Source organism: Castor canadensis, chromosome 11 (assembly GCF_047511655.1).
Source record: "Castor canadensis chromosome 11, mCasCan1.hap1v2, whole genome shotgun sequence".
Taxonomy (NCBI): Eukaryota; Metazoa; Chordata; class Mammalia; order Rodentia; family Castoridae; genus Castor; species Castor canadensis.
In genome coordinates, this window is record NC_133396.1 from 47267051 (window position 1) to 47281639 (window position 14589).

General features: G+C 37.8%; 1 protein-coding gene across 9 annotated transcripts in view; it reads right to left on the reverse strand.

Annotated features, from left to right (window-relative positions):
• Mettl16 (methyltransferase 16, RNA N6-adenosine) overlaps positions 1-14589 on the reverse strand; it is a 67364-nt gene that overhangs the window by 11605 nt on the left and 41170 nt on the right. For 7 of the 9 annotated variants that reach the window (XM_074046603.1, XM_074046609.1, XM_074046602.1 and 4 more), the window contains 3 exons: positions 12648-12763; positions 9505-9647; positions 1207-1276 (listed from right to left, as the gene is read on the reverse strand). In XM_074046603.1, the coding sequence (XP_073902704.1) occupies positions 1207-1276; positions 9505-9647; positions 12648-12763 (329 nt within the window). Of the gene's footprint in view, positions 1-1206; positions 1277-9504; positions 9648-9881; positions 9950-12647; positions 12764-14589 lie in introns of all 9 variants that reach the window. The other 2 variants (XM_074046610.1, XM_074046607.1) reach the window with 1 other exon arrangement.

The window sequence follows — 14589 nt, forward strand, 5'->3', positions numbered from 1 at the left end:
CTTGAGTTCAAGGCCAGCCTGGGCTACAAAGAGAGTTCTAGGCCAGCATAGGCTATACAGCAAGACCCTGTCATAAAAAACAAACAAACAAAAAATTTGCCAGGTACAGGTGGCTTATGCCTATAATCTTAGCTACTTTGGAGGCAAAGATCAGGAGGATTGTGTTAGGTCCCTGGCATTCTTGGGGCAGGTGGAAGGACCTGAGGCTACACCTTAAAACCAGACCCCTGGGTTTATGACTGCTTGTTTCTCCCTGTGTGACTGTTTCTCAGCTTGCAAAACAACTCAGGAACTTCCAGTTACTCAACTAGCCAGGCATGTTGACCTGTTCCATCTGGTGATCACAGATAATTGGAGACCAGAGACTCTCTCTCCCTCCCCCATGGCTTGGCCCCTCCTATAAAGCCCACTACCCATTTTCAGCCAAGCCGCCTCACTCTGAACTTGAAAAGAGTGACAGCCCTGCAGTCTGGATTAATAAATCTTTCCTTTCCACACGTGGCATGGTCTTTATTCGGCAGTACCTTACAGACTGCAGTTCAAAGCCAGATCCTGCTTAGCAAGTGTGAGGCCCCAAGTTCAAACCCCAGTAACACACACACACACACACACAAAAAAGTCAAAGCCAGTCTGAGCAGATAGTTCACAGAGCCTATCTCAAAAATACCCAACATAAAGGACTGGCAGAGAGGCTCAAGTGGTAGAACTCATCCCTAGCAAGTGTGAAGCCCTGAGTTCAAACCCCAGTACCACCAAAAAAATAAAATAAGCTGGGCACTGGTGGCTTATGCCTGTAATTCTAGCTACTCAGGAGGCAGAGATCAGGAGGATCATGGTTCAAAGCCAGCCCAGGCAAATAGTTCATGAGACCTTATCCTGAAAAAACCCTTAGCAAAAAAAAAAAAAAAAAAGGGCTGGCAGAGTGGCTCAAGGTGTAGGCCTTGAGTTCAAGTCCCATTACTGCAAAAATCAATCAATAAATAAAATAAAATAAAACAAATCAAGAGGAAAAAAAAAATAGCAGACACGTAACAGCCAGGAATGGTGGCCCCCACCTGTACTCCCAATACTCAGCAGGCCGGGGAAGAAGGAACTCAAGTTTGAGGCCAGTCTGGGACACTTAATGAGTTCTAGGCCATCCTTGGCTATAATAGCATACCCTGTCTCAAAAAAAGACACAGAAGGATGGTAATGACAAAACCTTACCCCTTGGATGCGAAGCTCTTCCTTCAGTGGGGCCAGACTGCATTTCTTTCCCAACATACAGCTATACCACCTAGAGAATTAAAAAAGAAAAAAAACCAAGGAAACCAACCACATGAATGTTGTGAATGCTTACTTCTGAAATAAGCATTATTCAAATGAGCAAGATGAGAATAGTAACGAATACTGAGTTTAGTTAAGGTGATGATAACAAGAAAGGTACATAATGTATTTAGACAAAGACTGCATCTAGTGATGGAAAACAAGCCCAAAGCAACTTAAAAGAACAAAAATCCACTTAGCCTCTCCAATGCTTCAGGGCTTTATGTATTTGGAAAGAGAGAGGCAGACAAGTCTTATCTGTCATACTCAGAATGAAGGCCATTTACATTTGGGGCAAAAATTAGTCAATAAATAATAAAAATGCATATAAATATTCTCTACACCATACTAAGACAACTTGTAAAATCCTGCCTGAACTTGTATCTTACCTGCAAATAGTTTAAGGATAGATACTATCATGAAGTCAATATGTTCTACAGTAAACACAAATCCAGAAAAAGATGGGATGAACTGGTTATAAGGTAAAATTATAGTCTTATATTTCTTCGGATTATTTTTAAAAATTTGCAAAGTATAAATGCATACAGAAATTCTACTTCAATCCATGAAGGATTAACTAGTATGAGAGTTGTCCTTCCATAAATTAACTGTATAAAATATATGAAAACTGTTTTTCAGACACTGGGCAGCTGGTAACATGGACCATTAATCTCAGAAAGAGAAACAAGGGTAGTCCTACAATTGCCAAAGCTTACTGCTTAAAGAAAATCTCCAGGCTGCAGTGCAGGGAAAGGCAGCCTAAACCCAGACCAACAGTCCTGATGAGATGATGAGACTGAGATGGGAGTTCATAGAGACTGAGGCAGTCAGGATTTGCAAATTAAATTAACAAGAGCAAATCAAACCGAATTAAGAAGAAAGAATAGGGCTGGAGGAGTGGCTCAAGTGGTAGAGCACCTGCCCGGCAAGCTCAAAGTCCTGAGTTCAAACCCTAGTACCACACACACACAAAAATAAATAAAATAAAAATAAAGATAACAGAAACCAATGAATGAGAAAACAGAAAAACAATGGAGAATAATGAAATCAAGAAATTTAATGAAAACCAAAAAATCCTTTAAGTCAAGAAAACCTTGAAGATATAAATTACCAATATTAGGATTCAAAGAGAAGACATCACTACAGATGCAAAAGACATTAAAAGGGTAAGAAGAAAATACTTTTAAAATGTTTTGCCAATAAATTTCACAACTAAATGAAACAAATTCCTTGAAAAACACAAACTACCACCAAGCTTACCCAAGAAGAAATATCAATTAAAGAAACTACATTTATAATAAAACCATTCTCAGCTCAAGTCATTTCATCATTTTACTGGTAAGTTCTACTTAAGCATTTAAGTCTTGTTTCTTTCTTCCTTTCCTCCTTCCTTCCTTCCTTTCTTACAGTGCTGGGGATTGAATTCAGGGCCTTGTACATGCTAGACAAACACTATCACTGAGCTACACCTCTAGCACATCTTCTAGAGTAGCTGGGATTACAGACTTGAACCAGCACACCTGGCTCCACTAAATATTTAGGAAAGAAATAATGCCAATTCTACATGACCTCTTCCAAAATATTTAAGAGTGAACACTTTCCAACTCATTTTATAAGAGCAGTAACTTTTATGAACCTAAGATATAGAAATCCTTAACCAAGGAGGTGAGATAGAGAAAGGGAAGATGTTGGTAAAAGTGTACAAAGTTTAAATAGGAGGAAGAAATGTTAGTGATATACTGTACAGCATGGCGACTGTAATAATAACGCACTGTATATTTCCAATTTAAATGAAAAGAGGGCTGGAGCTCAGTGGTACAGGATTTGCCCAATATGAGCAAAATTCCAGCACCACATATATAACACACACACACAAAAAGGGGGGGAGGAATCAATATTGCAGAAATGCCATTCTCAAAAAAAAAAGTTTCAGTTGAACTACTTTAAACAAACCTCGGTAAGTTTATTAAAGAACAATCAACTTAATTTGGTGGTTTGGAAGAAGAAAAGTACCTTCTCTTTAACACAGTGGATAGCTGGGCATGATGGTGAACACCTATATACCAATTATTCAGGAGGCTGAAGCAGGAGGATCTGGAGTTCAAGATCAGACTGGGCTATAGTGAGACCCTGCCAGAAGATAGAGGCAGGAGAGGAGGAAGAGGGAAGGGAAAAGAGGGAGGAAGAGAGGAGAAGGAGAAAGAGGAGGGGGAGGAGGAGGCCATGAATACAAAGAGGATGGACTGACAGTGCATAAATAGAGAAATCATTAACTAGGAATTAGAAGTCCTAGGTATGTTAGGAACAAGATGAAGAAGCTCACATAGCAACAGTATAAAATGGGTTAACAACTTTCCTTTAAAACTAGAATTCCTGAGCAGATTAAATCAGAGCCAGCAGAAGCCAAGAGATGGCCTAGGACAGACAAAAATATTATAGAGAGTTCCTCAGGAGATGAAAGAAAAGAAAATATTTGCATAAGTAAGGCTGGTAATCTGTAAACAGGTTACTATTGTTCTTATTTCTTTTAACCCTTGCTCTAAACTAAGTACTATTTTTGTGAACCTTTTAAGATTTAATTTCATCAGTATACTTAACTGTTTTTCTAAACTCTATTTTTTATTGAAAAAGGTGAAGTCACTGGATGTGTTAAAGATCTTGTTTTAGCTTCATATTTAAAAGTGCCTACCCACTAGACCCTAGCTCGTCTCAACAGGCATCTTGTGACAACTAATCAAAATGCAAGTTAAAAAAAAAAGGAATAAAAGGAAGATCTAGTGACCCAGGAGACTCTGAACCCATTATACTATTTTAATGATGAAACTAGCACTTTACTCATTACAGCATTTAGGAATTCCACTGAGATGGTAGTTTTCAAGAAAAACTATTTTGAAATAATTTCAAGCCTACAAAATCTCAAGATTAGTGCAAATGCCTCTAGTACATCCTCCATCCAGATATACCAATTAACAATCTCCCCAATTTGCTTACTCTCTGCTTTTCTAAACTATTTCGGAGGTAGCTACAGACATCACCAAGCCCATTTAACCCTGACATTTTGGCATGAACATTTTACAAGTAAGGGCATTCTCTTTGGTAACCATATAACAATTATCAAAACTAAGAAAATGGATGGATTGCACGAGGCCCTGGGTTCAATCCCCAGTACCTCCACCAAAAAACAACAAAAAACAAACAAACAAACAAACAAACAAAATGGATGGACACGGTAGGTCACACTTGTAATCCTAACTACTTGGGAGGCAGAGATTGGATCAAGCTCAAGGTCAGCCCAGGCAAAAAAATTACAAGACCCCCCATCTCAACCAGTGCACCAGTGGGTGCACTGGTACTTGTCATCCCAGCTACAGAGAAGCATAAACAGGAGGATTACAGTATAGGTCAGCCCAGGCATAAAGGAAGACCCTATCTCAAAAATAACAAAAAGCAAAAAGGGCTGGGGACATGGCTGAAGTGGCAGAGCCTAGCACACAAGAGGCCTGAGTTCAATCCCCAGTACTAGGAAAAATAAATTGAGATTATTCATACAATACTATGCCCTGATACACCAGCCAATCTAGGATCATGCATTTCAATTGTCATGTCTCTTTAGTCTCCTTTAATCTGGAATTGCTCCTTGATCATTGTAAGAATTGTCTTACAAGGTCCTTCACTTTGGTCCGTCTGAAGTTTCCACAAGTTTAGATTCCAGGTACACATTTCTGGTGTGAACAGCACACAGGTGGTCTTTTTTCAAAGGCTCATCACATCAGATGATCACCTAGGAAAGGTGTGGGTTCCTGTCTATCCATTCTAATAAATTTCCCATAATTTCCACTGTAATTATAAGTTCTCCTATGGGGAGATATTTTACAACTATATATCCTATTCTTGCTATTTGTTTTGTTCTTTTTGGTGCTGGGGACCAAACCCACAGCCCAAAAATGTTAAGCACGTGCTTCTACCACTAAGCTACACCCTCCAGGCAATCAATCCTGTTTTTCAAACTTCCCATTGTTAATTCTTCAATGAATGAATTATTACTATGATGACTGCAAAAATGGCGACTTTTCCTGTTTTTTTTTTTTGGTGGCACTGGGGTTTGAACTAAGGGCCTCATACTTGCTAGGCAGGTACTCTTACTGCTTGGGCCACTTCAGCAGCCCATTTTTGTGATGGGTTTATTTAAGATAGGGTCTCACAACTATTTGTCCCAGCTGGCTTCTGTGATTTTCCTAATCTCTGCCTCTTATGTAGCTAGTATTACAGGTGTGAGCCAGAAGTGCCTGGTATGACCTTTCTAATTTTATTCTTTCTGTATTTATTTGGTGGCATTCTACTTTGTAAGGAAGAACTTTTCCTATATCTTCTTTATGTATTCCATTTGTTTACATTCAATGGGTTATAAAACATTACTATCATCACTCATTTTCAAACTCCTATTATCCAGTTTGGCCTGAACTGGCTCCTATGTCCTTCTGATATGGGGCACTTCCTTACTTTCTCATATGAGATATTCAGGCTCATCTTATATTTTTCTTAGCCCAGCTCTGGAATCAACTGCTTCTCCAAGGAAATGAACTCTGGTTTATTTCCTTGCAGAATGGTTAATTAGAGTTTTTCTTTAAGCCAAATATTAAATTGAAATGCAGAGGTTTGGGGTCTGAGGGTGTAGCTCAAGTGGTAGAGCACTTGCCCAGCAAGTGTGAGGCCAGGGTTCAATCTCTAGTACTGCAAAAATAAATAAAAAAGAAAGAGTGCCAGTGGCTCAAGCCTGTAATCCTAGCTACTCAGGAGGCAGAGATCAGGAGGACTGTGGTTTGAAGCTAGCCCAGGCAAATAGTTTAAGACGATCTCAAAAATACCCAACATAAAAAAAGGCTGGTGGAGTGGCTCAAGTGGGTAGAGCACCTGCCTAGCAAGTGTGAAGCCTGGAATTCAAACCCCAGTACTACCAAGCGGGGAGGGGTGAAAGAAGAGAAAAGAAGAGGAGGAGAGAGGAGGGAAGGGAGGGGAGGAAAGAAGAGGGGAAGAGAAGGGAGAAGAGGGGAGGAGAGGGGAGAAAAGAGGAGAAAGGGGACTGAAGAGGAAGGGGAGGAGAGGGAAGGGAGAGCAAGCAAAGATTTAGGGTGTAAATGACTATGAGTCTGGTCTAAAGCCTTCTGTAAATAGTAGAACCAACACTTTATTGCTTATAAAATAATTAATTACTAGAATGCCCCTACATATTCATCAGAGCAGGCCTCCTACCTGCTTTATTTCAAAATTTATCATTTAAACTGTCAGAAATTTCAAATCTACATGGTTAGAAATAAACTTTTATCCTATACTCTTATTAAATATTTTTAATTATTCATAAACATTTTTATATGGAAAAGAAATACTGCACTATAAAGAATTTCTCTAATTCCTTGTTGGGCCACTTAGTGCACTCAGTACATGCTTGTTGATTTTAATTCTCTTTCTCTGACCATCTAAAATGGAGTCAACCAGCAACCACCTCATGTACATAGAAATGTCACAAAAGATGATACAGGAGGCAGCTCACCATGGCATGAGTTACTAGATCCAATCTTTTCTCCCCAAGACCTCAGAGAAGACACTAATGATGTTACCATATTAAACATGGAAAGAGAATTAAATTAAGTATGATACCTAAGTTAAGGTGTTGAAAGCACATAATGTGGACCAGGTGTGGTGGCAAATCCACAATCCTAGCCACTTAGAAAGTAAAGACAAAAGAATCTCAAATTCCAGGCCAGCTAGAGCAAAAAAGCTACTGAGATCCTATCTCAAGTTGGGTGTGGTAGAGTACACCTGTAATCCCATCTACTCAGAAGAAAGGGATTGTGGTCTGAAGCTGGCCTGGGCAAAAGCTTGACACCCGATCTGAAAAAATAAACTAAAACAAAAAGGGCTGGGGCATGGCACAAATAGTAGATAGCACTTGCTTAGCAATCATAAGGTCCCAAGTTCAAACCCCAGTACTGCCAAAAACAACCCCAAAACAAAAAATTGTAACCTAACTCATTATAAATAAAGTAGCCTCTTGTCTTTCAGGCTCCTTACCTTCTCCTTTTTACTTCAGAATGAAGGGAATATCCAAATAACATTTGTTCCCTGTGGAGCTCACAACTGGGAAATGCTCCTTCAAGTTTTAATTGCAAAAATATTGTACTACCTGGAGAACAAGCTGGTATATAATCTGTTATCCAATATTTCTCTACCTTTATATCTGTGGAGGGAGTCGGAGGCACATTTCTTTGTAACAAGACCAAAAAAATCCACTTTTTATTGATTTTCAACCGTACTTTGTGATTCAGTCAATGATAAAACCAGAAACCAAAGATAGCCACCCATAACAGTCTGGACAGATGGCAGTACAGTAAGAAAGGAGAGAAGCTGTCCACTCTGACACAAGAGAAGTGGTTTGTTCTTCATAAGTGAAAATAAGAAATCTAAATGTCCAATAATAAGGTATTGGTTAAAGGACAGTTGTCACCCTACTTAAAATTACTGCTGTACATACCATTAATCACACACACAAAAAAGGGAATTTTGAAGGGTTAGTAAAAAAACAAAAGCAGAAAACAAAATCACTTGCATTCATCTTTACAACCACATGAATAAGGAAAGGGAAAGAACTGATTGGAAATGCACCCCAAATCAGCTAATACTTGCTTCACAGTGCTGACTTTCTGTAAGTATGGCTTTGTTTTTTAAGAAATAACAAAATTATAACTAATGGTAATATTATTTAACATTTTTACAGTACTTTGTAGTCTATGGATACGTTAACATAAAATTTTATTTAATTCTCGTAACTGCAAAAAGTATTATCCCAAACTTACAAACAAGGAAAATGATGTAGTTTATTCTTTTATAAAGGCACATAAAAGTTTGTAATAGAACTGAATGATCTTTTAGATAGATAATTAACTCAAAGCTTATTACAAAACCTACAATCATTCTCTACAATCATTTACATCACCCCATGTAAGCATCTAATTTAAAAAAGCAGAAAGAGGGGCTGGTGGAATGGCTCAAGTAGTACAGTGTCTGCCTAGCAAGTGAGAGCCCAAGTTCAAACCCAGTACCTCCCCCGCTCCCCAAAAAAAGAGGAAGGACGGAAGCTCTACCTTAAAAAAAGAAAAACAAAGCGCCTATAACATTTCCTTTCAACACAGTGGGCATTTAAATCTACTGGACTCCTAGAACACTCAAAAATTAAATGACCCTATTTAACTCACCATTATTATTAAAACAAATATTTTTATTTGCAAAAAAATACTGCTCTATTCTTTTCAATAAAAATTACTTCATGTTTTCTTTTCTTTATCTTCCCTCTAAACCTGCCTGAATCCTAACAGACCAGACAACTGAACCCTGTTTTTAAATAAATGCTAAGTAGATAGCATTTCCCTTAAATGGCCAACTATCCAGAGGCATGATGGGTTCTTATAATTTATCCTTGCTAGCAAATGTATATTTTTTATTTTAGTGGCTACGATAGGACCAGGTGCAGGCAGACTTGAAATATGTGGAATCAACTGAATCAATTTCTACCCCTTAAAATAGTTTCCTTTAAAACTTATTTCTATAGTTCAAATGGAACTTTGGACACAATATGGGGAGAGGAGAGGTGGAGGGAATAAGAGGAAGAGGAGAGCTGCTTAATGACAACTGTGTTACCCTAAAGAATTAGCTTTTAAAAAGGAATAGCCTCACCTCTCTTCTGGAACTGACTAGTAATCTCCCTTCATTAAGTTCTTGACAGCTCAGTGTTCTTAACTCTGTCACTGTTTGGCAGACTAATTCCAAGAACATAAACTGCTTCAAGGACTAGGCAACAAATTTATTCTGGTTCATGGGACAGATTTGAACCCATCTGTTTTCTAATCAAAAGCCGTATTTGAATCAGTTTTGTTCTATCACAGGACTTCACTAGTGGGAACAATACAATCATATGGTATCTTCCTCCTTTTTATCTATGTATAGGTGACTACAGGAAAATCATATCAATTAAAAGCATGAGAACATCCTCAGAAACAGGATCTTTGCAGAATGTGGAGCCCCTTTCTTTTCAATCTTTATTTGTCTATTCTTTCAGACCTCAGTGATTACTTTTCCTCTGAGTGACTTGGCTTCCTTAAGAATTACACAGGGGACAAATACTCTTTGTTGTAGTAACCAACTTACCTTAATCTTTTTTTAAGTTGCAGACTGTCATGGATGATCCTTTTAACAAACTCTAATTCACCTCCTTCTGCCATGATCTCTGTGATACCTCCCGTATTTACAGAACTAGGTGGAGGTCTTCGAGGATTTCTAGAGTTTACCCCCTGAACAACAACAACAACAACAACACCATGATGAAATATTTTACATCTGAATAATCAAGTCTTTGAATGTAATCTAGCTGTAAGAATGAGTACATGTAAATTTACTTTCCAAACATCATGCTAAAACTAGGATTTAATAGCCACTGCAATATTATAAACAATTGCATTCATGCAAGTATTCCTTCCTGAGGATTTTACCTTCCATCTTTGTGATTAAATATAAAAAATTTTTACCTTTTTATATAGCCCAATCTGTTGCTTTTCCTTTATGCTTTCTGTCTTGATACCAAGGCACAGGAAATCTACTCAAAGATTAAATAAATATTTACTCATGTTTTCTTCTAGTACTTTTATGGTTTTTATATTTAAATATTTAACCCATCCTACCCTCACAGCATATGAAAATGTAAACTTAAAATTCATCAACAACCTAAATGTAAGAGCTAAAAATTTAAAACTCTCAGAAGAAAACATAGAAGTAAATCTTCATTAACTTGGATTAGCCAATGGTTTCTTAGCTACAACACCAAAAAGCATAAAAACAAAAAAAAAACCCTAAGTTGAACTTTATCATCAAAATTTAAAACTTCTGAGCTATAAAGGACACCATCAAGAAAGCGAAGATAACTTATAAAATGGTAGAAAGTATTTGTAAATTGTTATCTAATAAGGGACTTGTACCTAGGATATGTGAAGAATCCTTACAACTTAGTAATAGAAAGAAAAATAACTAAACCAATTTAAAAGTAGATGAGAAGAGCTGGGTTATATTAGCTCGGTGGTAGAGTAGTTTCCTAGCAAGCTCAGGCCCTGGTTCAATCCCCAGCACGGCAAAAAGAGGGTGCATGGGGAGCAAGGGATATAAACAGGCATTTCTCCAAAGAAATTAACAAATGGCCAAGGAGCACAGGAAACAATGCTCAACATCAGCCATGAGGAAAACACTATCCAAAAGCACAGAGACATCACTTCACCCCCACTAGGATGGCAATAATTAATAATAACCAGAGCAAAATAGACTGGAGGCGTGGCTCAAGCAGCAGAGTGCTTGTGAAGTCCTGAGTATATATTCCAGTCCCACCAAAAAAAGGAAGAAAGAAATGACATTCGGACACATGCTACATCACAGATGAACCTTGAAAATAGTTGATTCTCCATAAAAGAAGTCAGACATGAAAGGGCATATATTGTATGATTCCATTTATATGAAATGCCCAAACAGGCAAATCCTAAGACACAAGGTACTTAGGCCTCAGGGTGCTGAGCAGGAACAAGTGATTGCTAATGGGTAAGAGCTCTTTTTGAGTTGATGAAAATGTTCCAATTTGACTGGTAATGCCTGCACACCTTTGGGAATATACTAAAAATCATTAAATCCTGTATTTTATGAGTATTTTTTTTTCTGGCATTAGGGTTTGAACTCAGGACCTCATGCTTGCTAAGCAGGCACTCAACCACTTGAGCCACTCCACCAGCCCAAATCCTGTATTTTAAATGGGTGAATTATATGGCATGCTAATATACATATTCCATCTGGATGCTGGTCCACGGAAGTGTTCACTTTGGAAAATCCAGTATGTACTTGTGACATATGCTTTTGTCTTTTTTTTTTTTTGTGCTTGGATTAAACTCAGGGCCTTGCACATGATAGGCAAGCATTCTACCACTCAGTCACATCCCCACCCATGTGTACTTTTATGTATATATGGCAACTGAGTATTTTTTTAAAAACTGTACTCTAAGATGTAGTTATTTTTGTTCATATAATGAATCTGCATTGAAGGTTAAAATTTAAATTTCTTAAATCATGCTTCGCTTATGTTCTAATCTGTAGTGTTCATATTACTAATAAATTTCTGTCCAACTTTCCCACTATACCAAAAAAATTGATCCATCTGGATTTTGTTATGAGCCATTTGAATTGGACTTGTTCTGTAATTATAAAAACAAACTATTCTTTCAAAAGTCTACAGTACACACATTACCCATTTCCCCTGATTAACATTAGTTTTTTTTTTTTTTTTCTTTTTTTCTTTTTTCAGTAGTGGGGATTGAACTGAACTCAGGGCCTCATACTGGCTAGGAAAGCAATTTTCCATTACAGCCATGCCCCCAGTCCTTTTGTATTTTGTTTTTCAGATAGGGTTTCTTGCTAACTTTGCCTGGACTGTCCAAACCAAGATCCTTCTACCACTGCCTCTCAAGTAGCTGGGACCACAGACTTGTACCACCACACCTACTTGTTTTTGAGATAGGGTCTCGATAACTTCTGCCTAGGCTGTCTTTGTCTCCTGAGGAGATGGGATTACAGATGTGTGCCACTATGCCTGGCTAATATTTAGTTACTTTTTATTATTAACAGAGGGTTCATGAAATGAAGTGAAACTTAGGCTAAATCAATAATATTTTATAAGTATTATGGGTTTTTTTAAAAATACATTAGTTCTTTTCTTTCAATATTTGTGAATAAATGTATTTTTCCTTCAAGTTAGAAATATCAAATTGGCCATTTACTTACTATCAAATGGCAGCAAAAATAGTGATTTCCTCCCTAAGCAAACATGCTCAGTCGAGGAGTGAACTGTCACCTAAGTTGGTCCCATTAGAAGAAAATCAAATGTTTAATGGTTTGGAGAAAAGAAGAGCTCCTTCCTAACCCTACCACCCTAAATATAGTTTTCACCATAACTAAATCAGCTTGAGAACAAAACCAGCCAAGGACCAGATCAGAGCCAAGAGAAACCTGGAAAAACAGAGCCTCAATATTATGATACTGTGAATTCCTTAATCGAATTGTTCTTAAAGCCCAAACTACACCTGGATTTCTCTGATACATAAGCCAATAAACTTTTTTCACTGTTAAGTCAATATGAATTGGGTTTTTAAAGGACTTCAACTAAAAAAATCCTGATATAACTTCCAAAGTAAAATCTGTCTTTTGCTCTTATCTCTGCAAATTTAGATAACTATTCAATGGCTTTATAGCAAAAGATATTTTACCTTGGCTTCCAGTTGGTTTGCAAAAAAAGGAGGATTACACATGCAAAAGTCATATATTATCTCAGATTCTTCTTTAAGAGCATCCATTAGGAGTGTCTTCTGTGGCACTTTTACCACTAGGAGAAAAAACAGGAACTGTTAACCACTATTAATGCTGTGGTGGCTCTAAAGTGTGTGCACAAGCCAGGAGCTGGTGGCTCACACCTGTATTCCTATCTACTTGGAAGGCCGAGATTGGGAGGATTGTGACTGAAGGTCAGCCCAGGCAAATATTCATGAGACCCCCACCTTCAAAATAACCAGAACAAAATGGAATGGAGATGTAGCTCAAGTGGTACAGCTCCTGCTTTGTTAGCCCACAGCCCTGAGTTCAAACCCCAGCCTCAATAAAAAATGAAATAAAATATGTGCACAAAACAGAAAAAAAAAGTGCATAAATTCTGATTCTACTCTCTTCAAGAGGTGGAGTTTAATTTTCTTCCTTGCAAGTAGATTGTGCTTAGTGATTCAATTTTATCAAAAAAAAAAAAATGAAAGAGGTGACAAAAAGACTTCTCCCTTGTTTTTTCCATTGAGTACTTTTTAGAAGAAAGGCCACTGACAAGCAGGGATTCAGTGCTTTACACCTATAATCCTAGCTACTTGGGAGGCTGAGTTGGGGAGGATCGTGGTTCAAGGCCAGCCTCTGGCAAATAGTTCAAGAGATACCCCATCTCCAAGATAGACAGAGAAAAATGGACTGGAAGTGTGGCTTAAGTGGTAGAGCATCTGTTTTGCAAGCACAAAGCATTGAGTTCAAACCCCAGTCCCACGAAAGAAAGAAAGAAAGAAAGGCAGGCCAATGATGTGCTCTAAGGACACTCTAGTTGCTCCATGAGATTATGGAGATCCAAGTGGCAATGAACTAAGGTTTCCTTCCAGCAGCCATGTCAGTGAGCCATTCTGGAAGCATATCTCTGTCACCACTCAATCCTGCAAATGACAGTTGTAGCCTACAACTGCAGTGCAATCTGAGGAAAAAAGATTAATCAGAACCATGCAAGTACACCCAATCCTAACCCAGAGAAACTATGAGATCATCAATGCTTGTTTAAAGGGCAAGATTTTGCAATAACCTGTTACACAATAATGGAGAATTAAAACAAATGCATTAACAATATTAGTATTTCCCCTTATAGTATGTTTAACAGTACTATGAGAGCCTTATTTCTTTCATAAGCAGACATAGCAGAATCACTTTAATAAAAATAGTTGACAGCACTTCATATGATGGGCACAAAAACAGTAAATGATCACACAGGGATTTGACTATTTCTATGTACTGAAATTGAAAAGATAGCATAGTTTAGCCAGCATGTGGTGTATGACTGTAATCCCAGCACTCAGGAGCCGGAGGCAGGAGAATGTACCATTTGGGTACATAGGAGTCCATGTCTCAAAAAATAATACAGTTTAATCAAGAGTAGGGTCTTTTTCTGTTTAAAATCTTAGTGAGGCCTGGTGCAGGTGGCTCAAACATGTAATCCTAGCTACTCAGGAGGCAGCGATCAGGAGGATCGAGGTTTGAAGTCAGCCCAGGCAAATAGTTGGCGAAACTCTATCTTAAAAAATCCATCACAAAAAAGGGCTAGTGGAGTGTTTCAAGATGTAGGGTGAGTTCAAACCCCCATATTGCAAAATAAATAAACAAAACTCCTGAAAATAAGAGTTAACTCCAGAAGATAACTAGATGGCCTTTTTACACACAACATCGAAGGTCAAACAGAATAAGCTGGGCTTCACTAATACTAGTTTTTTGGGTTTTTTTCCTCTGTGAAAGACACTGTCAAGAGAATAAAAAGACAAATTACAGAAAAATATTTTCAAAAGATGTATCAGAGATAGAACTATGTAACCAAAATACACAAAGAACTCTTAAAACTCAACAATGAAAAAAACAACT